At 52.9% G+C, this 26,240-nt stretch overlaps 2 protein-coding genes across 16 annotated transcripts in view; one reads left to right on the top strand and one right to left on the bottom strand.

Moving 5' to 3' along the window:
* Positions 1–26,240, top strand: part of ZFP3 (ZFP3 zinc finger protein) — a 98,797-nt gene that overhangs the window by 38,035 nt on the left and 34,522 nt on the right. Inside the window, exon 3 of one of the 14 annotated variants that reach the window (XR_005834721.1) lies at positions 13,829–15,143. The exons of 12 other annotated variants lie outside the window; for them this stretch is intronic. The gene's annotated coding sequence lies outside the window, so the exon portion shown is untranslated. Of the gene's footprint in view, positions 1–245; positions 446–13,828; positions 15,144–26,240 lie in introns of those variants that run through there. One more of the 14 variants, XR_005834720.1, reaches the window with a different exon arrangement.
* On the bottom strand, positions 8,947–26,239 carry LOC103660333 (SLP adaptor and CSK interacting membrane protein). 2 transcript variants are annotated; one of them, XM_008687932.2, is made up of 5 exons: positions 26,089–26,239; positions 16,570–16,693; positions 15,173–15,236; positions 13,442–13,515; positions 8,947–11,475 (listed from the first exon to the last, which is right to left on the bottom strand). In XM_008687932.2, the coding sequence occupies exons 1-5, from the start codon at positions 26,107–26,109 to the stop codon at positions 11,324–11,326; spliced, it is 435 nt and encodes a 144-aa protein (XP_008686154.1). In that variant the 5' UTR covers positions 26,110–26,239; the 3' UTR covers positions 8,947–11,323. The 2 variants fall into 2 exon arrangements, with proteins under 2 accessions (XP_008686154.1, XP_008686155.1); XM_008687933.2 differs by lacking the exon at positions 26,089–26,239 and adding an exon at positions 25,858–26,020.

Raw genomic sequence — 26,240 nt, 5'->3', positions numbered from 1 at the left:
CCCCCCGTAATGTCCTACTGTCACAATATAATCATCACCCCTTTTGGGGCCAAGCTTTGTCTTTCTCATCGTCCCCTTTTGGCTTCCTCCTTCCAGACCATGCAACACAAGGATGGTTTTCCTGGAAAGAAACCCATTCATGGCTCTCCTGGCTTCTTCCCTTTTAGGACCCCTGGCCTCATTGTCCTGCTCCTAATTATTGGTCACCCTCTCTCTAATCTGTTTGTTAAACTTGTCTCTTCTAGAATCCAACAATTCCATATATGACTGATGGTTCAACAACGATTGCAGTCCATACCGTGGGAGGGTCCCCTCCCCAAACCCATGGACCTGACCACCAAGGAGTTTCATGAAATGGCCTCTCAGCACATAGTATAATACCATATGCTCTGGTCTGTGACTGCACAGGACCCCTGACGGACTGAGAAGTTCAGCAGGGACATCTCTACACCCCTCATGCAGCAGGAAGAAGCTACTGGAGATGAGACCTCTGCCCAAATGCCAGAGACTTGTCCTTGTCAATCTGTAGGGGGGAATGTAGAGGCCACTTTCAGGCAAACAGGCTTGAGCAAAGGAATGCAGAAAGGCCCACAGTGACCCCTGGCTGGACACAGACAGGTCCATCAGGGGACCCAGTCGAAATATCCATAGGCCCTAACTGACGAGAGGGCTCCTTACAACCAGGCGCAGTTACCAAAAAGGGGAGAATTGCATATGTCCCCATACCTGGTCACCTTCCCCCTTTAAAAACGGCCCCCACCCACCGCCTCTTTGCAGACAGTTTGTCCTCTGCTGCACTGCCCGTGCTCCCTTGTGGTGTATTCAGTCAACTTCCATCGCCTTTGTTCTGTCTTGGGTGAATTCTTGACTCCACCTGCACCAGTGGCTCCATGGGACAGTCGTCCCACATTTGGGGGCCCCCATCTGATCAGGACAGACACCACAGAAGGTCCAATTACAGGAAAAGACTCTGCCTGGCTCTGCATGGGTCCCCGTCCAACCCCGGGCAATCTCTGTATCCAGTGGATGAGGTGGTCTGATGGGCCAGCTTGGACGCCCACCGGGTGGGGAAGGGAGCCGCGTTGCCAGGAGACCTCTCAGGAAATGGCAAGGGAAGACAGGTGTTGGGTTTGCAAAAAAGAGACAGCTCTTGGAACAAGGAAAGTAGCGATGTCCACCCTGGGCCAGTGGGGGTGGCCGTCCGGGAGCGCGTGCAGAAAGAGTTGGCCCTTTATTTTGTGATAAATTCTCATTGACAGTACTTTTACTTCATCATACGGTATTTCCATCACCTGGGAGACGAGCTGCTAACGTGACAAGTGGAGGTAGACGTGAATGATTATTAAGTGGGGAGGGATTTTTGCAAGGGGGCTCACCGGAAGTTAGCTGATGGGTAAACATTTTCAGTTTGATGAATTTTTTTTTCTACCCGGACTCATAACTGTGGAGACTTAGATAATGAATATTTTAAAAAAAACGAGGACCACCCCCCCCCCGCCGGACCCCCAAGAATTATCTTTAGGGCAGGAATGTCTCCTTGCTGATGAAGGCTAACGGCACTCGAATTCTTTCATTTTAGTGCAGTGATTTTAGGTTGCCTTTGGAATCATCATGATTCACTGTGGCTTCTAATGTTCTAGGGTCATAGAGATGGAAGGCACCCCATCTTCTCTCCTTCCCCCCTACCTTCCTTCCACAATACTTCCTGGGCTCCTGTATGCGTATCAGCAGCAAACATACACTGAGTTCTAAAAATCTCTTGCTCTGTAAATCAGAGGCCAGGCAAAATCAGGAAAAGAGGAGGGGGAAGAAAAAGATCTTTAAATGAAGAAAAAATCTATTAGTTTGTTTTAATCATTGGCTTTGCCATTTGGTCTGAGAAGCGTTAACAACTTAAACTATCTTCAGAAAATCCTCCAACGTACATCAGATTACAGGGAGAGCAATGGTTATGCCATTTCTAGAAAGGCCTTTAAGTAAATGGCTCCGTTTTCTGTCAGAGTTACAGAATAGCCCCTATCAAATAGGGGCAAAATACTCCGTTATTTTTTCTTAACAGCAGAGCCTATTTCGCCCGGAATGTCTGGACCACTAGGTGGCAGTGGCTTGTTGGCGGGTGGTGTTTGAACGCCTCAAAACATCTTAAACGCACCTTTGTTTTTAGAAGATAGGAAATAAGCTTACCAGTTATAGGAGAGTCACGTGACCTTTGGCCCTTCCTACCCTGTAACCTAAAAGTCTACCTTGTGAAAAAATAATGTCCACAAAATCAAGTTAAACTTTAAAGCAAGTTGCAGAGCAATATTCGTGCTTCCTCCCTTTCTCCCTCGCGGCCTCTCTCACTTCCTTCCCCCCTTCCACAAATATGCATTGAACGCCCACCTCGGGCCCACACTTTCTAAGTCACTGGAAATACAGTGGTGAGCAAAGCCTCAGGACTGCAGCCCCCGTGGATCTCGTCCCCTACAGATGGACAGATGCAGAGATTGCACTTTTTTTCCTTTTAAGATTTTATTTATTTATTTGAGAGAGAGAGAGAGAAAGACATGAGCAGGGGGAGAGGGAGAAGCAGACTTCCCGCTGAGCAGGGAGCCCGATGAGGGGCTCGATCCCAGGACCCCAGGATCGGGACCTGAGCCAAAGGCAGATGCTTCACCAACTGAGCCACCCAGGCGCCCCTAGATTTCACTTTCTTGTTATAGTAAGCAATATTCCAAAGAACATCTTTATTTTTATTTAAAAAAAGATTTTATTTATTTATTTGACAGAGACAGAGAGAGAGAGAGCATAAGCAGGGGGAGCAGCAGGCAGAGGGAGAAGGAGAAGCAGGCTCCCAAAAGAGCAGGGAGCCCCCCCCCCAATGTGGGACTGGATCCCAGGACCCTGGGATCATGACCCGAGCCAAAGACATGCTTCACCGACTGAGCCACCCAGGCGCCCCCAAAGAACATCTTTAGATTTGTGCTTGAGTTTCTTTAGGGCAGTGGTTCTCAAAGTGTGGTGTGGACCATGAAATCAAAACTAGTTTCATAATCGTACTAAGATGTCATTTGGCCTTACTCATGCTTACTCTCTCATGAAGGTACAGTGGAGCCTCCCCGAGCTGACATGACATTGGTGTTGCAATGGGTTGGCTACCGAAGCAGATATGAGGATGTTTTCTATTAAGCCAGGCATCAAACAGGTTCACAAAAATGTGACACATGAGGCTCTTCTCACTAATTGTTTTTGTTTGAAAAAATATATAGCTATTTTCATAAAAGTGTTATTTATATCAACATGACCGGATTTACCCTTATTCTAAACAGTAATTAATAAATGTTTTGAATCTTTCTCAGTTTTAATTTCCAATAAGGTAAATACCAGTAGTTTCTGCGTGAACAAAATCTCTTTGGTCTCCTCATTTTTAAGGGCGTAATAGAGAACTGGGACCAGAAAGTTGAAAAGGCACCGCTCCTGGGTCCGTACGCTGCGGGGGGTTGTCAGGCCATGTACGGTGTTTGCGTTTTCAATTTTACTAGTTGCTGCCCAGTTGTTCTCCAAAGAGGCTAAAACTGACCTTTAAAAAAATATGTATGTAGTTGGGGTTTTGGTTTTGGTTCACTTGTTTGTTTTTTCCGGGCAAATCTCAAATCGTGAAGAATTGTGGAATTATTTTAAACTAGGTTAGTGAGACAACAGAGATTTGATCTATGAGATAAAGATTGAAAATCTTTTCTAAGCAATAGTGGGAAAGGCAAGGGTAATATTTATTTTTAATGTCCTCAGAGGAAGTTTGTCTTGGGTCACTGAGAATAGCATTGTCGAGAGTTGACATTAAATGTATTGGAAAATTTATTTTTGTTTGGTGCCTCATGGGAGCTAGAAGTGTACAAGTTATGCAAATAAGCTTCTTTTTTTTTTTTTTTTTACCGTCAGGGAAATTTCATTTCTCGTAAATACCACCTTCTGCAATTTTTAAAAAAGATTTTATTTATTTATTTGAGAGAGAGAGAGAATGAGTAGTGGGGAGGGGCAGAGGGGGAGAGAGAGAGAGAGAAGCAGACTCCCCATGAACAGGAACCCCAACTCTGGGCTCCATCCCAGGACCCTGAGATCATGACCTGAGCTGAAGGCAGATGCTTCACTGACTGAGCCACCCAGGTGCCCCTGCAATTTTATTAAAACCAAATATGTTTTATTAAACCCAATCCTGTTCCACTGATACCCAATTGTAAAAAAAAAAAAAAAAAAGTGGAGGCCTCTAATGTTTAAAAAAAAATTCGCAGGCTGTTAGTTTAGGGGTCACTTAATAAGTGACCAAGATTATTTTGAGCCATTTAGTGTTTTTTCCTCATGGTTGGAATATTTAAATTGTTCAACTGTGGCTGATCTAAAACTTTTAACCGCACTAAATTTGGGCAGTAAGATGTGGGTAAATATAAAACACCGAGTTTTACAGTTGAAGGATCAAGGTACAACAGTATTTGTCGTCTGTTTCTTACAATGGTTCTGCACGTACTGACGGGCACGTCTGCTCTACCAACCCCAGATGTGGCCGCGGTCATTTGTTCCTGTGTATTAGTGGTGGAGGGCTTCGGGCAGCCCAGGGGTAAGGCAGGCGCCCTGTTAATTTGCAGACGTGCACCTGCCCTCGGGGCAATGGTAGGAACAGGTGAGGAGTGGGAGCTCCCTAGACTCAGGACACACTCTGAGCCCTAAGGATGCTACTGGTACGACCGCATGGCGAGAACAGACGGAAATCGGTTTTCTTCTGCTAGCAGATTCCCGCAGCCACCAGCCGGGCCGACCCAGGGAAGTGTTTTCGGTGGGACTGGCTGCATTTACTGCACCGGCAGCCGGAGTCCCAGCGCTAACGGGTGCTAACGTGGTTGATCCCGGCCGTTACAGATGGAGGGTCCCCTTCAAGGGGACGATAACCCAGACCTGCTGGCCATGGCCTTCTGGATTATCAACTTTATTTGACTCACTGTGAATGGTAGAGGACTTTGAAGTCATCGGCTTCAGCTGTTTATGTGGTAGAAAAATGACCCTCCTAGCGCTCGCTCTGTGCGGACGCTGAATGAGTGGGGTGAACAGATAACTCATCATCCAAACTGGGGCACTTTTGAGAGTGGCGAGGGTGCCGTTCATCCCACAGAGCCATCACATGAAAGTGAAAACCGTCCTGGGCAGACCCGAATCTAGACTCGCTCTAAGGCGTAGGCCTCACCCTGGAGGGCCCAGCATCTCATGGGAAGGAGAGCTGCAAAACCACAGGTGGGGGTGGCTGTGCCCCGTGAGAAGTGCGAGAGGGATGGTGTGGAAGGGTGCGTCTGCCCCGTGGGGAGACCCCTCCCAGAGAAAGCTCCGCTCCCGCTGGGTGCTAAGGGGTGAGTCCCTGGGCATCAGGTGGGGAAGCAGGAGAAGGACGGTCCCAGCAGAAGGAAGGAAGATACAAAGGCTTGGCACCATTTTGATGCTGGGGGGTGCGGGGTGTGTGTGTGGGGGGTGGCTGCAATGGTTTCCCAGGGTGGACTGTGTGGTGGGAGGCCAGGAGGCAGTGAAATGAGGCCAGCGGGGAGCAGGTTGTCAGGGCCTGGCGGGGGTGCTAAGGAGTGTGGGGTCTATCTTGGTGGGCACAAGGGAGCCACTGAAGGATTGTCAGCGGGGCCTTGACCGAAATCAAATTGGTGTTTTAGAAAGTTCACTCTGACAGCAAGTGGGAGACGGATGAGGGGAGGAGAGAGCAGTCAAGAGGCTTTTGCATTAAGCCAGATGGAAGTAAGGCCAAGCTTGGGCAGTGATGGTGGGCATGGGCCTTCTGTGTCGGAGCTGACTGCGTGTGAAGGTGATGGAGTCCTGTTACTAAAACATCCAGAGGTCTTGCCTACATCGAAGCGTGGCTGTCCACCGGAGCTGGAACCGTGCCGTCGGGGTCTGGACTCTCCCCTCTCAGCTGGGAGTCTCCCTTGTGCGCTGGACCCCCCTCTGCGGCCGAGAGCGCCTGTCCCGGTCCTCGCAGCATCTGCCAACCAGGCACCGGGCGGAGGGAGGGAGAGCCTCTGATTGGCCAGCCTGGGTCACGTGCTCCAACCCCGAGGCGGGTTGTGGTGAGGCCCCCACACGTGACACCAACTGAGAAAACAGGAGCCCCGGGGAAAATCCTGGGCTTCTGCAGCGAAGAGCCCACTACACACTGGGGAGGCGAAGACCAGGCCTCCAGGCTGGCGGCATGGCTGGGCCACCCCCCAGGCCTGTGCTCTGACCCTGGTCCCCGCCGCTCTGGAGAGGGCCACTGGCGAGGTCAGGAAAGGTCATCCTTGGTCGAGAGGGAGTCTTGGGCTGCGGCAAGCCTGAGACATTTGCTGAGAATGTAGACAGGGTTCTTTTTGCTTGGGAAGGGAGACCGGCTTCAGCCCTCCTCTCTGACCCACGTGCACCTGCTCCCCCATTTCCTCTTCCTGGGAAATGGGGGAGGGGCAGGTGGGGTGCAGGTGGGATGCAGCTGCCTGCACTTGGGGTGACGGCTAGGGGGTCCATTTGAACCTTAGGCGGAAGGAGCGGGCTCTCCAGCTGCCTTGCCTTCTGGTGCATTTCAAGGTCAACTGCAAACATCAGGACACCTTCCCCTAAATACTGCAGTGTGCATATCATGAAGCAAAGCTCGGTATTCATTGGCAGTTTTCCTTTTGAGGTAAAATTTACTTAGGTTGAAGGGCACCTGGGTGGCTCAGTTGGTTAAGTGTCGGACTCTTGATTTCGGCTCAGGTCCTGATCTCAGGGTCACGGGATCCTGCCCCGCCCTGGACTCTGTGCTCAGCTGGGAGTCCGCTTGGGATTCCCTCTCTCCCTCTGCACCCCCGCCACTCCCACTCTAAATAAATAAAATCTTTAAAAAATTTACTTAGGGCGCCTGGGTGGCTCAGTTGGTTAAGCGTCTAACTTCGGCTCAGTCGTGATCCTGGTGTCCTGGGATCGAGTCCTGAATCCAGGCTCCCTGCAGGGAGTCTGCTTCTCCCTCTCCTCCTCTCTTGTGCTCTCTCTCTCTCTCTCTAGCTCTCACTCTCTCAAATAAATAAATAAAATGTTTTTAAAAATATTACTTAGGTTGAAATGCAGAAATCTTAAGTGTGCATTCCCCAAGTTTTGACAAATGCATGTAATTCACACCTGGAAGACTTCTTACTACCCGAGCATGGCTGGAGCGGTTGGTGGCTCCTGCCTGGGATTCTGTCCCAGAGGGCAAGGGAGAGCTAGCCCTTCACAGTGAGTTTGGAGGACGGAGGGTCAAGCTCTTCTCCGACCACATGCCACCAGCGCTGCCAGCTCCCGGACATGGTTACATTGTTCAGAGAAACCAGCAGAATTCCGACACAGAGTAGCACTCCCGTTCTGCTAGGGCTGTTACTGTTACAATTCCCATCTGACCCATAGCCCTCTGTCTATTTTGATGTGTGGAAACCCTGTAAGAGAAGAAAGGTGAATGGTGGCTTTAGCCTGAACCCCCAACACCTCTCACAGGGTCACAGAAACAAGAGCAAATAGGGAATAGTGATGTTTGTGAAAGCAAAGTGACCCGGGAAGATTGCCTATCAGCAGCTCCTGCCTCCTTTTTCCTTGATGGCAAAGCCCACCTCCAGTGAGCAAGAAAGGCTGAAAATGCCCAGTGTTTACTCCCCAGCCTTTCCTGTAGCCGGGCATGTGCACCAACCAATCCAGGCCAACGACACATCAGGGACAGTCGCACAGGCTTCTAGGAAAGATGTTCTCTCTACTACAAAGAGCCACGTGGTAGGAAATGCTCCATTCTTTCCTAACTTGAAATGTTATCATATGGGGATGTGATGCTTGGAGCTGTGGCAGCTACTTCGCCACCACGAGCTGTAAAACTAAGAGAATCAAAGAAAAGTCAGCCCCTGTTCCTGAGTCTTAGAGCTACTGAATCCTGGAGGGTTTACCTGTAGACTTGTTGTGTGAGGCCATACCTTCCCCATTGTTGGGCAGCCTGTTCCTTGCAGTCTAAAGCATTTAACTGATACACAGGATTGGTGAAAATTTGTTACTGGTAATACCAGAGCATTCCCTGAAAACAGTGGTATTTGTATCATAAAGATCAGACTTAACTGTTTTAAAGAAAACATAATCCACTGATTATGAGTAAATCGCCAGTTCTGAAGAGTTAAGATGACAGAACAGGGCTTGTTTCAGAATGATGGTCTTCAGTATTTGTAGGGATTTCAACATCTTCATGGTCCCTTTCAGGCTCCATATGCTCGGGATGGAAACTGTCTTCTTATTTCTACCTTTATTTATCTGTGAGTATGTAGCTGGTGGCTGACTGGGGGCTCCCAGGGGGCTAGAATACACCAAAAGGCCCTGTCAAATCTTTATTTATTTATTTATTTATTTATTTATTTATTAAGATTTTATTTATTTATTCGACAGAGATAGAGACAGTCAGCGAGAGAGGGAACACAAGCAGGGGGAGTGGGAGAGGAAGAAGCAGGCTCATAGCAGAGGAGCCTGTTGTGGGGCTCGATCCCATAACGCCAGGATCACGCCCTGAGCCGAAGGCAGACGCTTAACCACTGTGCCACCAGGCGCCCCAAATCTTGATATATTTAATGCCATCATCCAAATTGGTAACAACTTTTCTTTTTTACCAAACTGGTAAAAACCTGCCTTTATTACAGGTACCCAGTATAAAATCTCAACTAAATCATACATGCTCCGGGAAAAACTGCTTCTTTGCTTTTGTCGAACTGATCGGTAGGTTTTCTAGTAAAGTTCAACAGCCAACAAATGTTTATTAAGCGCCTGCTGTGTGCCAGAGTTTGTGTTAGATCCTGGGAGCACAGCGGTTAGCCAGGCAAGTTCCACCCCAGAGGAGCCCCCGGATTAGAAAGAAGGATGGAGAATTATAATGCAGAGAGAGATGTATTTCTATAAGGCCTAGTTTGTTCATTCATCCGTTTATTCATTCAACTGATCATTCATCTGCCATGTTTATTCAGTATCCATGAAGTGCCCAGGTGCTGTGCTAGGAACGGAGAAAACACTGGGGGGAGGACACCGTCTCTGTCGCCATGTTGCCGTCAGTCTAGTGGGGGAGGAAGACAGGTAAACAGGTCATCCCAGGGTGCTAATGGAGGAGATCATCTAAGTGGGCACCAGATTCAAGTCTGGGGTGGTGAGGAAAGGCTCTAAGCAGAGATGGGAAGGATGAGAAGGTGGAGAAGATTGTTCTAGACAGATGGGAGGCTACTGTGCATAGTCACAGGGGCAAGAGAGACCCCAAGACAGGTCATTTCAAATGACTGGAACAAAAATTTGGTCGGAGTGGAAGTTGCAAGGGGGTGGGGAGGAGAAGGTTGCAGGAGAGACCTGGGGACCGGATCCTGCCAAATCTCATACCCATATTGAGGAGTTTGGGGGTTTTCTGAGGCTAATGGGTGAAGAAGAGGTTTAAGCAAGAGAATGGAGTGGTCAGATGTCCCCTCAAGAAAACCGCTGGCTGCTGCGTAGAAAGGGGAGCGGACAGTGAGATGTTGGTGGCAGGAGACTGGCTGCTGGAGAGGCGCGGTCATGGGGGGGGCGCCGGGAAGGAGGACTCGCGCACTGGGCCAGTTTCTGACTCCAGGGACTGAGAAGGTGGCAGAGCACAGGGGGTTTGGGATTGGGGGAGGGCCATCGTTCCTTTTGGGGTAAGTTGGGCTGGAGGGGCCTGTTGGGGGGTCCTGTGGGGAGGTCATGAGCCATAAGAATAGAGGGGCACAGAGCCGCGGGTCCCTCAAAGCTGTTTCCAGCGGGATGAACGCAGGTGCCGGGAAGCCCCTGAGGAAGACCAGCGATGAAGAGCCGTCTTGGAGGAGGCGGGGGAGGGGGCGGGCCAGAGGAGAAAGGAGATGGCGCCATCCCCAAAATCCAAGGCGGAGGTAACACCGCTCTGGTATTTGCCTCTGACGTCTGTCATAGATGAGGATGGGTTATAGACAATCATAAGAGGGAAGCGTACGTGCGAACACTTCTGTCCGTCGGCTTACTAATTTTTTTTCCTTATAACTTGGGGAGCGAGTCCTCTCTGGCTCCTGGGGTTCCGGAGCTCCGTCGGGCCACAGTTGGAGGACTGTCTGGCCTCCAGGACGGCCGTGGTAGCACGGGGGTCTGCCAGGAATCTAGAAAGACAGAGGCTGGAGGAAGCTCTGTCCCCACTGGTCCCGGTGGTGGAGGGAGGAAGCTGGAACATGGTGGGGACACACTGTCTGGCTCTTGAAGAGCTCAGGCCAAGGGTCACTCCCGGACTCTTTGCAGTTCATGGCCCTCTCCCTGCGAGCCTGCCCTTGCTGGGTTCCGCAGGGATTGCTTAGAAATCAGCATCTCGAGTCCGCTTACGATGCGCCAATCCGAGGACTCAGCAGATCACAGCCAAGCTGACTCCGGGCGGCGGGTCGAGGGCACTTCCGTAGCAGGACAGCGGCCCCTCCGTGCATCTCCTCCGTGGCTGTGGAGTTCTGCCTCCTAGACGCGCTTGGGGACAGCGATCTCAGTGCCGTTTGCACCGAATGTGACGCAAGGAACTCTCCTCTTGAACTTGGCACTTAATTGTCCCTTTCTTTCCTCTTCCCCATGATGTTTCCCTGGGGAAACCTACCTTTCCTATAGCCCCTCCAGGACACATGTCGCAACATGACACTGCTATGTGGAACGTGTGTGCTTTGGTCCAGAAGGTAACCTCTGTCCTTGCTGATTGTCACGACGTGACCGGGAAGCACAAGGAGAAAGTCCATGAGAACTTGAATCTCTGTGGTCCATCCGGCCAACGTCACGGAGAGGCTCTGGGGTTTCGGGTGTGCGTAGGTGGGGACAGTTCACAAGAACAAGAAGCGCTACTCACTCTTGAAGAACCTGCAAGGTGTGATACGGTGCCTTGCACACACGGAGTGCTCAGCTGGAACGGCCGCCCAAAGCCCTGGGGTGGGGGGACCCCTGGGGCCCAGCGGGGGATGGGAGCCTGGGGCCTCAGCAGCCAGACACCAAGATTTAGCGTCACTCAGAACAAACACGAGGAGAGGGGGAGGAAGAGTGTTTCTCACGGGTGGGGGCGGCGAGCCGGGGGACCCGTGGACAGGAGTTCAAGGCCTGACCCCTCTGGGTCTCCAGGGCGGAGCCTCGGCACGCAGCCTCTGGATGCTGATGCTTGTCTCTAGGCTTCGGGAAGGGTTTATTTTATGGAGCTCCGCCACATTACCGCAGGCTTTCGGGATCCGTTTTCTATTGCAATTCATCCACTCTCGGTTGGTTTCAAAAGCTGTGCAAACCCTCTTCAGAAGGGACAGTTGTCTCAGAAACGCTGCTTTTCCATATTTGCAGGGATTTCAACATCGTCGTAATCGTCCAGGGGCTCGATGTAGCTCGGGATGGACTCTGTCTTGATTCTAACTTTGTTGACCAGTGAGTATGTAGCCGGCGGTGGACTTGGGGTTTCCTGTGGGACTAGAACACGCAGAAAGGTCCTTAGAGGCAAAGCTACTGTGTGTTTATATATTTTTGATGAAGTGACTCAGCCTGATTTTCATGGCTTTGGGTGATCTTCCCACCCCCTGGTGGAGCAGACCCCCATCTGATGGCGGAAACCGACGCGCAGACATGACAGCCTCGGCATCCCCCAAGCGAGCCGATGGCAGATGCTGGTCCGATGCCGTGGCTCCGTGTCCCCCTGCCCGGCCCCCACGGCACAGGAACCATGAAACAGGAGGGCAGACAAGAAGCTGACCTGAGTTAGTACCCAAATGAGTAGAGCTGTGTGAGACCCCATTCTCGTGGGGAAGTGATACAAACCACACTTCCTTTTTGGCCCATTCCTCCCAGGGACTTACAGTGTTTCCCAGAACTTCCCATAACCGCTTAGGTACGAATCTCTGATCAGAAGGAGGGGGACGGGGCGTTTGCAGAACGGGCCGTCAGGGAACAGGTATGTGGCAAAAACCCCAAGGCGGCCCGGGGAAGGAAGACGAGCAGCCAGGTGGGCCTTGGATGAGACTGGAGTCCCCGCTACCACAATCGCGTCCTTCCTATGAGGACCTGAGAGAGGACCACCCCTCATTGCTTGCTGGGCTCTGCATGCGGGCAGATCCCCAGTTCGTACCCAGGCCCTAGCGGTCACTCGCTGTGTCGCCATGGGTAAGTCACTGAGCATCTCTGTGCCTCAGTGTCTTCATCCGTCGAAGGGGAATCATGATGGACCTGCCTCCCAGTGTTGTTGAGGGCCGTGGGATCATGCCTGTAAAGTGCCTCGCACGGGGCCTGACCCACCGGGCTGCTCAATAATTATGGGCTAATCTTATGATTATCCATTCAGTCAAGACATTCTTACTATCTCCTAAGCGCCAGGCACTGCTCTTGGTGGGGGGTACGCAGTGGTGAGAAGACAAGAAAGGTTCTTGTTTCCTCGACTCTGTGTTCTAGTGGAGAAGGGAGGTCAGAAACAAATGAACAATAACGAAACGAGACAACTTTGGATAACGGCCATACATTTCATAAAGAGAATTAGTGGGTTCACTTTACAGAGGGGGAACAGAAGGGGACTCTTTGAGGTGCTGACATTGAAAAAAAAAGATTTGGTTTATTTGAGAGAGAGAGAGAGAAAGGAGGAGGAGGAGAAAAGAGGGAGGGGGAGGGACAAGCAGACTCCACATTAAGCAGGGAGCCCAATGTGGGGCTCGATCCCAGGACCCCGAGATCATGACCTGAGCTGAAATCAAAAGTCGGATGCTTCACTGACTGAGCCCCCAGACTCCCCAGGTGCTGACATTGAGCTGACCATGAAGGATGAAGTAAGGCCACTACGTAAGCAGCTTAGGGAACAGCATTCCAGTCAAGGGAACCAGGCAGAATGTTTCTGATGGGAAGTGTGGGAGGCCCAGTGACACCCCCAAGTTCCTTTTCACTCACGCTCCAAGCTGGGATTTGAGTATGAATTTACGCACTGAATATCAGGAGCACTGCTACTCACTCTGCCCCTTTTTAGCTTATTTGTCCCTTTTAAAAGGATGGCACCAGCTGCAAATTTAGTGTTATGGACTGAAGTTCTGTGTCCCCACAAAATTCATGTATGTTGAAGGCCTAACCCCTCAGTGAGGCTGTATTTGGAGATGGGGCCTCTAAGGGGGTAATTAAGGCTAAGTGAGGTCGTAAGGGTAGGGCCCTGACGCACAGGCTTAGTGTCCTTGTAAGAAGAGACACCAGAGCACGCGCGCTCTCTCCCCTACCCCCAGCACCCCCAACCAAATTGGCTGGCACCTCAGTCTTGAACTTCTAGCCGACAGGACCATGAGAAATAAATTTCTGTTGTTTAAGCCACTAGTCTATGGCGTTTTGTTGTGGACAGCCTGAGCTAAGACCTGTAGATAAATTTGTTATCCTACTGCGAATGAAACTGTCATCAGCGACAGATACTTACATGTATGTTCCGGAAAAAGCAAACCCCTGGGTGGCAGAGGGGGTAACTGAACCGGCGATTCATTAAGAACATTCCTGGAGAGAGAGAGAGAGAGGAGTCAGGGTGTGCTTTTGACCATCCTGGCAGTCAGCCGACTGGAAGGAAAACATCAAAGAAAAAGGACAGCTTTGAACTTTCAAATCCCGGTCCCTGAAGGTGGGAGGCATCTTCTTCTCTAGGTTTTGTATCCCACTGGTGAGGAAACTGCCTCCTCCAGCCCCAGGAACAGCTGGACTTAGCCTGGAGCGTGCCTTCCTGGGTTCGCATGCACTGTTTTAGGAAGGGGAGGTAAGCACCAAGTGCTCAGGTGTTCTCGAAGCTAACGATACACACTGCGTGTGACCACAGGTCCAGCATCGCGAGTCCGCCACCGCGCATCCGCTGCCCATTGTCCACCGCCCCGCGTCCACCGCCCCGCGTCCCCCCTGCTGAAATGCTTGCGTGTGCTCTCCAGAAGACACGGACCACAGTGCTCATCACGGCACCATGCACAACAGCCCCCAACCGGACACCACCCAAATGTGCGTCAGCCGTGGAGTGGATAAATTCATCAGGGTCCCCTCCCACCGTGGGACACCCTGCAGGAGTGGGCATGAGCCATCTACAAGCACACGCAAGGACACTCAGAAAGACGGAGCAGAAGCAGCCAAGCACTAGATAATACATACTCCATCTCCAGCCTTCCAGAGGCCAAGATGGATTTATCCACTCTGCCGCTGAAACCAAGGCTCGGGGAGCCTCTCTGGCTGGCGATGCTCTGCACGTGGTGCCCACGCGTGGGTACTGGGGAAAAGAAGCCTGGCGCCTGCGATCGCGCGGGGAGACGACTACTGGAAGCTTGCGCCTGGTTTCTTCTGGCCTCCCCCTTTGCTGAGTTAATCTGTACCCTTCTGCTAGAGTAACCCGTAACCATGACTGCAGTAGCTTTTCTGGGTCCTGGGAGTCCTTCTTGTGAATCATCAAGCCTAAAGGTGATCCTGGGTACCCCCCACACATAGCAATCACAAAAGCCCCAAATTGGGACGCCTGGGTGGCTCCGTTGAGCATTTGCCTTTGGCTCAGGTCATGATTCTGGGGTCCTGGGATCAAGTCCCGCATGGGGCTCCCTGCTCGGTGGGGAGTCTACTCCTCCCTCTGCCTCCCCCCTGCTTGTGTGCTCTCTCTCTCTCGTCAAACAAGTAAAATCTTAAAAAAAAAAAAAAAAAAAGCCCCAAATACATCACAAAATACAAAAGGAAAGCGAGTGGCATATTTTTGTTAAACACACAGCCTCGTGGGAACCATACTTAGGATCCACCTCAAGAGGAGAAAGGCGGCCCCTGGCCGGCTCAGTCGGCAGAGCGAGCCACTCTGGATCTCGGGGTTATGAGTTCGAGCCCCACGTTAGGCGTAGAGATGAGTTAAAAATAAAATCTTAAAAGGAGGGTAGACCTAACCCTGAGTGGTGGGCCCAGCACACAGAGCCTGACCTGTGACCTCTACCAAACGAGACGGGACGAGGATGAGGTGGAAAGCAGAGACCCAGACGGGGCCCAGTGGCCCCAAAGGCCCAGTCGGTTCCCCTCGCGGTGGGGAGCTGGCTGCGCAGGCGCGGTGGGCGATGAGGGCGTCCTAGCAGAGCTGCGCGCGTGCGGGGCTGGGCGTCAGCTGGGGTCTCTACGCGGAGAAACGGAAGGGTTTCCTCTCACTTACTCATACATCTTCTCTTCGTCTCTTTGCTTTTCTTTCCAGGGCTTGGCTATTTCCCACTTCTTGCCTAAGGAGTCAAATAAGCATATTCATTTAGGAAGAATGAGCAGGACGTGTGACTTTATGGTTTAGAAGTCCCCAGACCCCGGGCGTGTTCAGGGCATTTGTGGGGGTGGGGCCACCAAGAAGAAACAGACTTGGGGACACGGAGCTGGCGAGCGCTGGACACTGACTTTAACACGGGCCGTTTGCCCACCCCGCCTTTGGCTAACCCACGAGGGCGGACCCGGAGCTGGTGCGGGAGGAGTGGTCGTATAAAGAACCCCAAGTGCGGCTGGGAGGAAACGAAAGAAAGAAGGGGGCCGGCAGTTTGTGAACGGTGGTGCGCCAGACATGCAGGTTATGGTAAACCGTACCCCCCCCCCCAGCCCCAGCCCCACCATGCTCTCTCTCTCTAATAAGTAAAATCTTAAACATAAATAAATAAATAAATAAATAGATAAATAGATAAATAAAGGGGTGAGTGGGTGGCTCAGTCGGTGAAGCGTCTGCCTTCGGCTCAGGTCATGATCCCAGGGTCCTGGGATTGAGTCCTGCATCAGGCTCCCTGCTCAGTGGGGAGTCTGCTTCTCCCTCTCCCTTTGTCCCTCCCCCCATGCTTGCTCGTGCTCTCTCTCTCTAATAAATAAATAGAATCTTTAAAAACAACAACTAATTACCGTCAAGGGGTAGAGGGAAAGGAACACTGGACAGGAAGCCCAGCGAACCCGAGTGCTGGCCCCAACTCTGCCACCAACTCCTAGGAGGCCCCAGCCTCTCTCTGAACCTTAATTATCTATCTTATCTCCAAAAACAGGAGAATGACAAGGTCTCACTCCTTGTGTGGCCCTGACCTTTCAGGACAGGTGGGATCACTGAGGGATGCCTGTCCAGGCTGTCCCCCCCCCCCCCGGGAGGTGGCCGCACCTCTCAGTGAGTTTACCCTCCTTGGGTCATCGGAGGGGATACAGTCTCAAGAAAACACACCATCGGATCAAGGATTTCATGCCTTGGGAGATGAACAGCAAAGTGGAAACCCACTTGTGGGTTATCTAAAGTCAGCGTAAAGCCTCCAGGAAGCTGCTTGTGTATATTTTCAGGATGCCAAGAACCTCTAGCCAGGACAGCTGTCGTTCTAGCAAATTCAGAGGATGACCTCAGAGAAGGAATCATGGTAGCCAACGTGTCGATCGTGGACCGAACAGACGGGGAAACCGAGGCCCAGAGAGGCATGATGCTTAATCCAAAATTCAGCTCATACAGGCCCGGAACGAACCTTCCTGCCCTGTAGGAGCAGTGATGCATGGATACGCAGCCCAGCCCTCCCCGCCCTCCACCTGCCCAGGTGGGACTGCCATTACCCTGTCTAAGCAGCTGCCTACAGGCACAGTACAGGATGAGGCCCAGGCTGGTGGAGACAAGGACGATGGCCACAGCTAAGATGATCCAGAAATTGTCCCTCCACCAATCCATCGCGGTGGGGCCCTGAGGAGAATGGAGACAGAGGAATGAGACATGAGTAGGGGCCTCCGGCGGGGAGGGGTGGGAGGCGGTCGTCTACCACGTCGCCTCAGGGATACCTCTGCTTACAGCGAAGGCACTGGCTCGGGCAAACCCTGTCGTCCTGTGCAACACGGGAGGGGTGCCGGGCAGCACTTCCCGGGGCAGTCATGAGCACTGGAGACAGGGTACGCACCCAGAGGCTTCCTCGCCGCTCTTTCCTCGATTGTCAAACACGCAGGGGAGGAGGGTGCCACCGAAAGCAGTCACCGACTGCAGTTGCTTTTGTATCAAAGGGGCAACATAGACTCAATTCCTATGTATTTTTTGGAGGTGGGGGTTAGAAGAAAACCCCGATGGGTCTGCTTGAGCGAGGCGTGGTCAGAAGGGGGAAGGTAAAAACGCAAGGCAAATCGAGTCAGTCTGCTGGGGAAGAGGATTGGAAATTTGGGGGCTGCAAGCTGGCCCACTCAGGAAGCAGAGAGTCTGGGAAGAACAGGTCTTAAATGTTCTCGTCACGACGGAGGGCGGCGTTGGCGATGGCAGCGAGCGTTTCCCGATACGTGAGTGTATCCGATCAACACGCCATACGTCTTAAACTTACACAATGTTATACGTCAGTTATAAATAAGGCTGGGGGGGAGGGGAAGAAAGGAAAGAAAACCGTAAGAGAGCAGAAAGTACGAGGGTTGTTAGAAAGTCCGCACGGGCGGAGGCTGACCGGGCTTCCATAGGTTGGTGATGACTGACATTCCGCGTGAAGCTGTTGCCCGGGCAGTGTTATGCTGCAAGCTTCCGCTACCATCAAGTCGGCAATAAAATTGCACAGTAAAAGCTTGTGCGAACAGAGCCTGGGGAGTGATGACACGGGGGCTGTCGTTCTCCAAGCAGGGGTGATGTCTGCCACAAGAGGGGAGCTGGCTGTAGGCGGGACTCACAGGAGGAGCCTCCAGGAAGGCAGGGAGCTCTCCGTGGAGGAGCGGGCCCTGGTCCAGGGCGTGGGCACCCTGCCTGTTCATTGGGATATTCAAATAGAAAAATGATCCCTGAGGCCTGGCATATCCCAGGTCTGAGAATGAACTTGCCGTGTCGTCGTGCAGCCGATGGCCACTCAGCCACGCGTGGTCCCGCAGAGCCATTTCCCATTCGCGCTTTTGAGTAATGCTGGCGGGGGCGGGGGGGGGGCAGTTAGTTGCTGCCAAGGCCATGATTCCTGCAGAGACTTCTGACTTGGCTTACTCTTTACACCCGTGTTTGATTACCCGCACAGTGTCTTCATTTATGACCGTTCTGTTATAATTTGGGTTTTCAGTTCCAAACTTTGCTTCTTTCCTAAAGGTTTGGCTTGCTCAAGCAGATATTCATAAATGTGTACATAGCAAAACCAGTTACGTGTAACCCGTAGTCTTGTATGTACATCATTCTGCAGCTTTTTGCTCAACTTTTTGCTCAGCATTATGCTTTTGTCATTTACCCCTGGTGGTGAATGTGCTGGGGATTTACTCCTGAAAGAGCGAAGTGTCAGCTAGCCAGGTAGCCCAGCCCCCAGGCTTGTACTCAGCAGGGGTTTGGTTGTAAGTCACCTTTTCAGGGTGCACAGAAGAAAACAATAGAGGACGAGGAACTAAGGGAAAAAGAAAAAGCCTGGAGACTGGAAACTTGGCTCTCAGGAGAGCCCTGTGAAATTTGGTTTTGCAGGGCCCAGGGAGGTCACAGGGCACTGGACTTAAGAAAATACCACATATTAGATGGTGGACTCTTTGTTTAATAAACCTGATTGGAACCTCATCTTCTTTAGCTCTGGGGAATAGATGGATGGAAGGAAGGAAGGAAGGGAGGGAGGGAGGGAGGGAGGGAGGGAGGAAGGGAGGAAGGAAGGAAGGAAGGAAGGAAAGTGGATGGATGGAGTGATGGATAGATGGACAGATGGACAAACATAGAATTTCTTCCCTCTATTCTCTTATACTCAAATGTGTGTCTCCTGGTTCTTTGTCTGATTTGTCTCTCGTATTTTCTATCTTTTTTCTTTTTGTTTTAGTCTTGAAGGATTTCTCCAAAAAGCAACGTAAGCATACTCTTTAAGACAACAGAAGTAAATACCAGGGCACAAGAGTTAAGAGCTGTTGCATATGAAAAAAAAAAACAGACAAAAAAAGGTTGATCTGAGGACCAAGAGGGCGTAGAAGGTTGGAGGTGGGAAGACAGAGGCTGCCACTTTCCACTGTAAACCCTCTGAATTACTTTTTAAAACTCTGTATATTTAACTGGCAAGCTCAGTTGGTTAAACCTTCGACTGGATCTCAGCTCAGGTCATGACCTCAGGGTTGTGTTGGCTCCGTGCTGGCCGTGGAGCCTACTTGAAAACAAAAACAAAACAAAAAAACCTCCCCCCAAAACCCAAAAAACACTATGCATTAACTTTGAGAAGATTAAAAAAAACCAAACAAACCCAATTAACCACGTAGCGTGGCTTCCATGAAAAGCTGCTGCTCAGATTGCAAGTTCAAAGCAATGTCATTGTCCTCCATGTCCGGGGGAAGAAAGAGGAAGAAGGATGATGTTAGCCAAGTGAAATACGGGACACTTTTGAGAACTTCGCAGTGATGAGTATGGCATAGTTCTGTTCTGACAGATGGAGAGGCTCTGATTTGCCAGCGGACGTTTCGAAGGCGTCCAGCGCTCTGCAGGCAGGGGCTTTCCATCTGTCCCCCCGCCTCATCCTTGCGCCACACGCTTTCCTGGAACGGGTGTGGAGGCCGAGGGGACACGGCCGGCCCAAGCTCCCCCGGCAGGGAGGAGGCGGAATGCTTTCTGTCTAGGTCCAGCCTCTCGCTGCTGACCTTGGTCACCGTGGCCCCAGGCCTCAGGGACAGGCCGAATGGGGCTCAGGATGTCTTGCTTTCAGGAGCACAGCGATGGTGGTGAGGTAGTGGGGGCCACGAAGGAATGATTGGGACCCATGGGGGAGTAAAAGTCTCACGTTCCCCCCATTGCAGGGCCAGAGGATCAGCAGTCTTCCCCATGGACTGTTAAGCCACGCCTTCTCAGCAGAACTGAGACGAGTGGGCAGCTGAGCGAGGAGGGCCCCGAGGAACCACGTCCTGTCCCCTTCGGGTGTCCTCCGGGCTCCCGGTTAGTTTAGTGGCCGGGGTATGCCAGAGAGGGGATGTGGGCTCTGCGGAGCGGTGGCGGGGAGTACAGCCAGGGGCGGGGGCGTGCCCTGCAGAGTGTGGAAGCCGAACTCCACTGTGTCTGCCGGCCTGGGGTAGATAAGACTGGGGGGAGCAGGCCACACGGGACAGCCTGCTGGCAGTCAGGCCACAGCTGCGGCCGAGTCTCTTGAGAGACCACCAGGGACCACAGAAGTGATCAGCAGGAATGGCCATGGGTGGGCGCCTGTCTGTCCTCCTCAGTGCAATACAAGGGAAGTATGTGCAGGGTGGGGTGCAGAGGAGCTGAGTGGCTCCCACCCCTTCCTCCCCTCCCTTCACTGGGGCAAAGTGGGGGGGCTTTGAGCCAAAGACAGGACTGAACGTTTACAATGAGCAAGGTGGAATTTTGTAAACTGTACTGAGTCTGCTTAGGAATCAAAAGTAAGTTAACGTTTTGGAACTGGACTCTAATGTCTCTGGGGGAGGCCCCTCCCCATTGGAGCCAGGCGGGAGCGCAGGCAGGGTTAGAGGCAGGCCAGACCCCCTCCCCGTGGCTGCTGTAGCACGGCCCCAGGAGCGGAGGCTTCAAACGGCACAAACGCACAAACGTCTTGTCTTGAAGTCGGGGAGGTAGGTCAGGAGTCCCTCCCGTGGGCACGGGGTAAAGTCAAAGAGCGGGCAGAGCCCTGTTCCCTCCTGGAGGCTCCCCAGACCAGCCATTTCCCCGTTCTGTCTGGCTTTGAGAGGCCACTCACGCTCCTGCCCACGGCGACCCAGCACGATCTCCTGTCTCCCTCGCTGCTGATCAACATCCTTAACCCCACCTGCGCCCCCTGTTCCCCTTCGTCCTAGCACCTGACACCGTCGCAGGCTGGGGCGGGCGGGGTCGCCGCACGAACTCCTGGGATCTCAGCTCAGTGAGATGAGTCGATCGGTAAAGTGCCTCCATGCACTCACGCATTCATGCATTCAGCATCTTCTTTTTGCCTCCCGGGAGTCAGGACGAAAAGGGGGAAAACGGGAGGGATGGTTCTGCCATCTTTGTCAGAATTCCACTGAGTGGTGCCCGGCAATGCTGACCTGGTCAGGAGGCTGGGGACGGACACGGGTCTCTATTTCTGGGAGGTCTCTGTCGCATGGGAGGGAACATCTTTGTTTTCAAGAGTCTGGGGACATAGGAAGGCTCTCAAGGCAGGACTGGAGCTCACAGATAACGCAGGGCCCTGCGAGCCAGATTGGGGGGCCCACAGTCCAGTATAGACCAGTATAGACCAGAAGAGGAGCCAATGCGGGCCCAGGTCAGCAGTCCCGGGGCTGCGGAAAAGGGACAGGGGCTGAGTCCACGGGGGCAGGCCGATGAGTCCCAGCTGCCGGGAGGTCAGGAGCTGCAGGCCTGACCTCAGGTCCTGTCACCTGGGGGAGCATTTGGTGGCCACCACACAAGGAGGAAGGAAGGGAAGAGGTGCGGTGGGAGCACCCTTGGGATGTGAGTGATGGAGCAGCTTGGATGCATCAGGCTCTGGGCCGAGAACTCGAGGAATACGAAGTTCCCAGCCTCACCCAGCCTGAGCCTCGGAATCACCCAGGGCGCATGAACAGCTACATCTGAGAGTCTGATTTAACTGATCAGGAGTGGGGGGCCTGGCCACTGGGGTTTTGTTTATTTGTCTTAATAACATTGTCCAGATAAGTAATAGGAGGCCGAGCTTGAGAACCAGGGACGTACTTATTATCTCTGACTCCTTATTCTAACCTTCCTGGTGGGAGTGCTGTTATTACCCCTCACAGAAAGAGCACTCAGAGAGGTTAAGCTCTTTGCTGAAGGCAGCACAGCTAGGGATCGACTACCCTAAGATTTCAGCTCAGTGCCGTCGGACGCCAGAGTTCCTGCCCCGTTAACTCTGCCAGGCTGACACCGAGCTGCTAAATGTTCTTCCTTTCATAACAGAACTGAAAGCAGAACCCTCGCTCGAGAACTTCCAATACAGGCAAGGTCTTAGCTATTAGCTGTGTCTTGTTCCACACAAGAACCGCAGTATGAAAATGCATCTCAGAAAAGTAACGCGCGCCAGGCGCGGAGGCTCCATGCGTTATAAGCACCCTACACGCCCTGTCTCACCACAGCAGCCTGTGGCTATGAGCCCATTTTACAGACAGGCCAACAGAGGCTTAGATCTCAGTCTCTGGCCTGGGGTCGCAGAGCTAGTAAGTGGAAAAATCAGAAGCCAAACGCGGTCTTTCTGACCCCAGCACCCTCATTTGCGACCACCGAACGGGGGCTTTGGGAGGCGTATGAAAATGCAGACGCCAGGGTCCCGGGCCCCTTCCCCATCGCCAGTTCTGATTTGTGGGTCCGGTGTGGGACTCGGGGCCCAGCCCCAGGGGGAACATGCATCGGGCCAGTCAGCAGAGCCTGCAGCTGGGGCGGTGAGCACGCTGGAGGCTGGTCCCCCCGCCCCACGCCCACCCCCACAGTCAGAGGCAGTAGCAGCGCCAACGTGGTGGAGAGCAAGGCACTAAAAAAGACCCCTCGAACCAAATGCCTTTCCTGTTTGCTTGTCGCAGTGCCTGAAATTCCGGCATCCACAAGTCACGGCAAAGTTCCATGCTCCCTCTCTCCCCACTTCCTCTCCATTCAAACTCATTTGCCTGAGAGTGCCAGACTCTGAGGAAGAGATTTTTACTAGGGTGTGAATGACTTCCTTGGATCCTCAGGGCATTGGATTCCTTCCTTGGATTCCCTAGAGCATTGGCAAGAGCAGGGGCATCCTAGGATAGAATGTGCCGTAGGAACGAAGACTCTTATCTAGGCCTGTCCTCCTGCTAGTGACACCGCCGCCCCCAGCTCCCCATCGGAATGATGAAGACCCAGAGGCAAGAGAAGGTTGGACGCTGAGGCGGAGGAAGGATGGCTTGTTTAGAATATGAGAGGCTTCTGCACGTTTCTAAACTGAGAAGGCGCCGGGACAGAAGACAGGAGTGAAATACAGAGAAGAGAGACACCTTCCCGTCCCAAAGGAAGGATGAGCTTTTAAAAGGGAACAAGGATGGAGAGAGGGTATGCTGGGCCCTGGGGGTAGGAAGTGGGAGGCCAACACCCCCGCATGGAAGTGGGAGACAAGGTTGGCGAGTGCTGGTGGGGCAGGTGGGAGGCAGACCCGCGTTGTCACCTCTGCGAGGAACGCCTTCTTCCTCCAGCTGGGCCTGCTCGCTGATTCTGATGCTGCCGCTGCCTTGGGGGCTATTGGTCGCTTTGTGACCACTGTGTGCAGGGCCTAGATGTCACCTGGGCCCGGCAGGCGCTCCCTACGGATCTGGGAATCTCTGAATGAATGAGGTGCCGGCTCTCCCCTGGCCTGCGGCTGGTCTCCCCTGGAGGATGCGGGCAGGGGGCGTTGGATCCAAGGTCTGCATCCCCGGCGCAGAGCCCCCTGCCCGGCCCTGCCTGCCTGCCGCTGGCCGGCGGGCAAGCAGAGGCCCCGCCATGATGGTGCCGGTGGAGGTCCAGCTTCCCTCTGGTCTCTTGGCCTTGCTCCAGCAGCCCGCACAACCTCCCGGGGGGCCTGCTGCAACGCTGAGCACAGTCACCGACCCCGCCCCAGCTCTCACTTCCCCAAAAGGCATTTCTGGGGAGTCAGGGACAGAAGTCATACTGTGCACTCGCTGGGAATTCTGGAGACTGTGGGTCTATTCAGCACTTGCTTAAAAAAAACAAAGAACAACAAAAAAACCCCGAAAAACCAAAAAAACAACCAAGTTCTGTCGTGGAGGAAGACAGCTGCGCAGTCACATCCATGAAACGTGTCACGACAAACTCTTTCCCATACGTGATGTGCCCCAACGTTTTCCCGGCTCGTCTAGCCTAGCTCGTGAGAACAGTATGGAGGGTGAGCCCCTGTGTTTCTTTCAAGACCCACTCATGGTCAAGACCTGGATATAAACACTTGAGGTTTTCTCAAGAAAAATTAATGAGCTCAAGTAGCCATGAGTCCCGAGAGGTGGGAAGAGGATGCAGGTGTGTTGGAGGGGGGGACTGGGGTTCCAGCTGGACCGAAGAGTGCGAGGAGATGCACCTGCAAACAGCTCAGCGGAAAGATGGGGACCCCGCCCCTCACTCGCCCTCTGCCCTTAGGGCTTCCTGGCCTGGGACAGGAATCCCCTTACCCGAGCCCTGCCCTGCCCGGGACAGCAGCCACCGGCCCCACGAGGCCACTGAGCACCTGCTGCCTCTCCAAGACTTCGTGCGGAAAGAAGAACATAAAAGATCATTTATAAATGTTTATATGGGTTACTTGCGGGAAGGATACTTTGGATATATTGGGTTAAGTTAAAGGTATTATTAAAATTAATTTCAGCTTCTTTTTTCCCCCCTCTCTTTTAATTTTTCCCCCAGTTGAAATTCTTCCCTGTTGTGCCCCTCCTCACACTCGGATCCTTAGGACCGACTGGCTGGCTCCGTCGGTGGAGCACACAACTCTTGATTTTGAGGGGCTCGTGTGTTCGAGCCCCATGTCGGGTGTAGAGATTACTTAAATAAATAAATAATATAATAAAAACAATTTTTTGGGGGGAGGGGAAGCACATAGTAACACACAGTCATGTCCTCTGATTCCGCAATAGCATTTCTAGAAACACAGCCTGAGAAGTAGCCTGAAGGAAGTAAAAGTCAGACGCAGAACTTGACTTCGGCGTAAGAAAGCAGGGAGCCACCTCGAGGGCTGCGTGGGATGGGGGGCTGGAGAATTGCACAGGGACACTCGATGGGTCGCATGCAACAGTCACGAGGCGGGAAGAAAGGAAGAGACCCAAGCACCCACCAGGGACCCCAGACCCTGAGAAAGGAGAGCAGGGCCCATGTCTCCATGGTAGCCGCGTCTCCCCGTGTTTCCCGTGTGTGGCCAGAGCCCGCCGTAAGAAAGCCCAGAACAGAGATCTTTCATTGAGCGAGAGTGGGAGCCGCCTCTCTTCCTCTACCGCCCAGCCTTGCTGTGAAGCATGAACTGAACACATTGTCAAGACTCCAGTATCACATCTTACAAGAGCTTCTGCTCACCCCTCCCGAACAGGTGGCTTTTGCGGTGTTTCCACGGCGCTGGGTGTGATGTGTCTGCCCTGGGCAGAACCTTCCAGACTTGCAGATGACTCAAGCTTCCTGCTAAGTTATCCCAGGATTTCTGCAACCCAGAAGTCCTTCCTTGGGCCCAACCAAGTCGTCTCCTGCTATTGCTGGTTTTCTTATGTGTTTGGCTCTGAACATGAGCGGGGCACCTGGAGCCCCGTCCCTGGGGGGCCATCCGGCAACAGTGCTGGTACCATCAGTGGGGTGGGGGGAACTGGGGACGCCTGTGCCTACTGATAGTCGGTGAGGCCTTTCTAGAACGTATTTAATCAAAACAAGACAATGGTAACTTTTCAAAATATCTACACGTAGGGGAAAAACGAGAAGGCAAACACCAAACTCTCTACCGTGATTGTTGCAAGGTTGTGGAATGTGGGGTCATTATTTCCCCTTGTTTCTCTGAAGTTTTCATTTTCATTTATCCTGAGAAATACCAAGGGGCCCCCAGGCCTTGTCTTCATCAGGTTCCACAGTCCTACTTTCAAAACTCCCTGGGAGGGCCACGCGCTGGCTGGTGGTCGAAGAGGCCAGGAAAGGGAGTGGCTCTCGGGACAAGTGATGCGCGACAGGGTAGGACTGGAAACACCAGGCCAGGCCCCTCTGGGGTGATTTCCCCCGGAGAAGCAGCAGCAGATGGCTGGATGGGGATCTGACCCCGGCCCAGCTCGACCCCGAGGCCACGGGAACACGGGATGCCTTACCGGTCCCTACACACCAGACGCACATGCGTGAAGATGCCAGGGCAGGTGGCAGCTATGTGTTTCCTGCACAGGCCCCAAGATGCAGCCCAGAGTTCGCATTGTCACAGCCTCGCCCCCTCGTCCCCAGCCAGCACAGACCCAGGAGGGTCCTCCCAATTATCAGGCCCCCAAACTCACCATCAGAGTCCAGAGAGGACTAACACCTCTCTAAGGTTGACGCAGCTCGCGGCCCGTCATCATGTCATTTCAATCCCCCAGCAGACCCGTGGGCGAACGGAGGCCTTGAGGGGTGCAGTGACTCTGAGCTCACCCAGCCAGTGAGCGGCAGAGTGGACTCGCCAAGGCCACCCAGAGATGGGGCTGCACCCCCCAGGTGGCCCCTCAGGTGGCTCAAGTCCAGACGCTTACCTGGGTTGCAAGGGTGTCCATCCGAGAGTGGCTGAGGGAACAGCAGGGGCCCGAGTGCGGTGGCTCAGACGCAGCTGGCAGGAGGCCTTCCTCGCCCACAGGCCTCCCGCCCACCCCAGAGCAGTGAGCCCCAGCCAGACCACACTTCCCCT

The sequence above is a fragment of the Ursus maritimus genome, unplaced genomic scaffold, assembly GCF_017311325.1.
Source record: "Ursus maritimus isolate PB19 unplaced genomic scaffold, ASM1731132v1 scaffold_14, whole genome shotgun sequence".
NCBI lineage: Eukaryota > Metazoa > Chordata > Mammalia > Carnivora > Ursidae > Ursus > Ursus maritimus.
This window is presented reverse-complemented; position numbering and strand designations above follow the sequence as displayed.

Excerpts from the sequence above, each read along its gene's own strand:
- LOC103660333 (XM_008687932.2), bottom strand. The coding sequence starts at position 26,109 with ATGGACACCCTTGCAACCCAG. Across the intron at positions 16,694-26,088 it reads TGGACACCCTTGCAACCCAG|GGCCCCACCGCGATGGATTG; the intron begins GTAAGCGTCTGG and ends CATTCTCCTCAG. Across the intron at positions 11,476-13,441 it reads GCTTTTTCCGGAACATACAT|TCCCACAGGAAACCCCAAGT; the intron begins GTAAGTATCTGT and ends TGCGTGTTCTAG.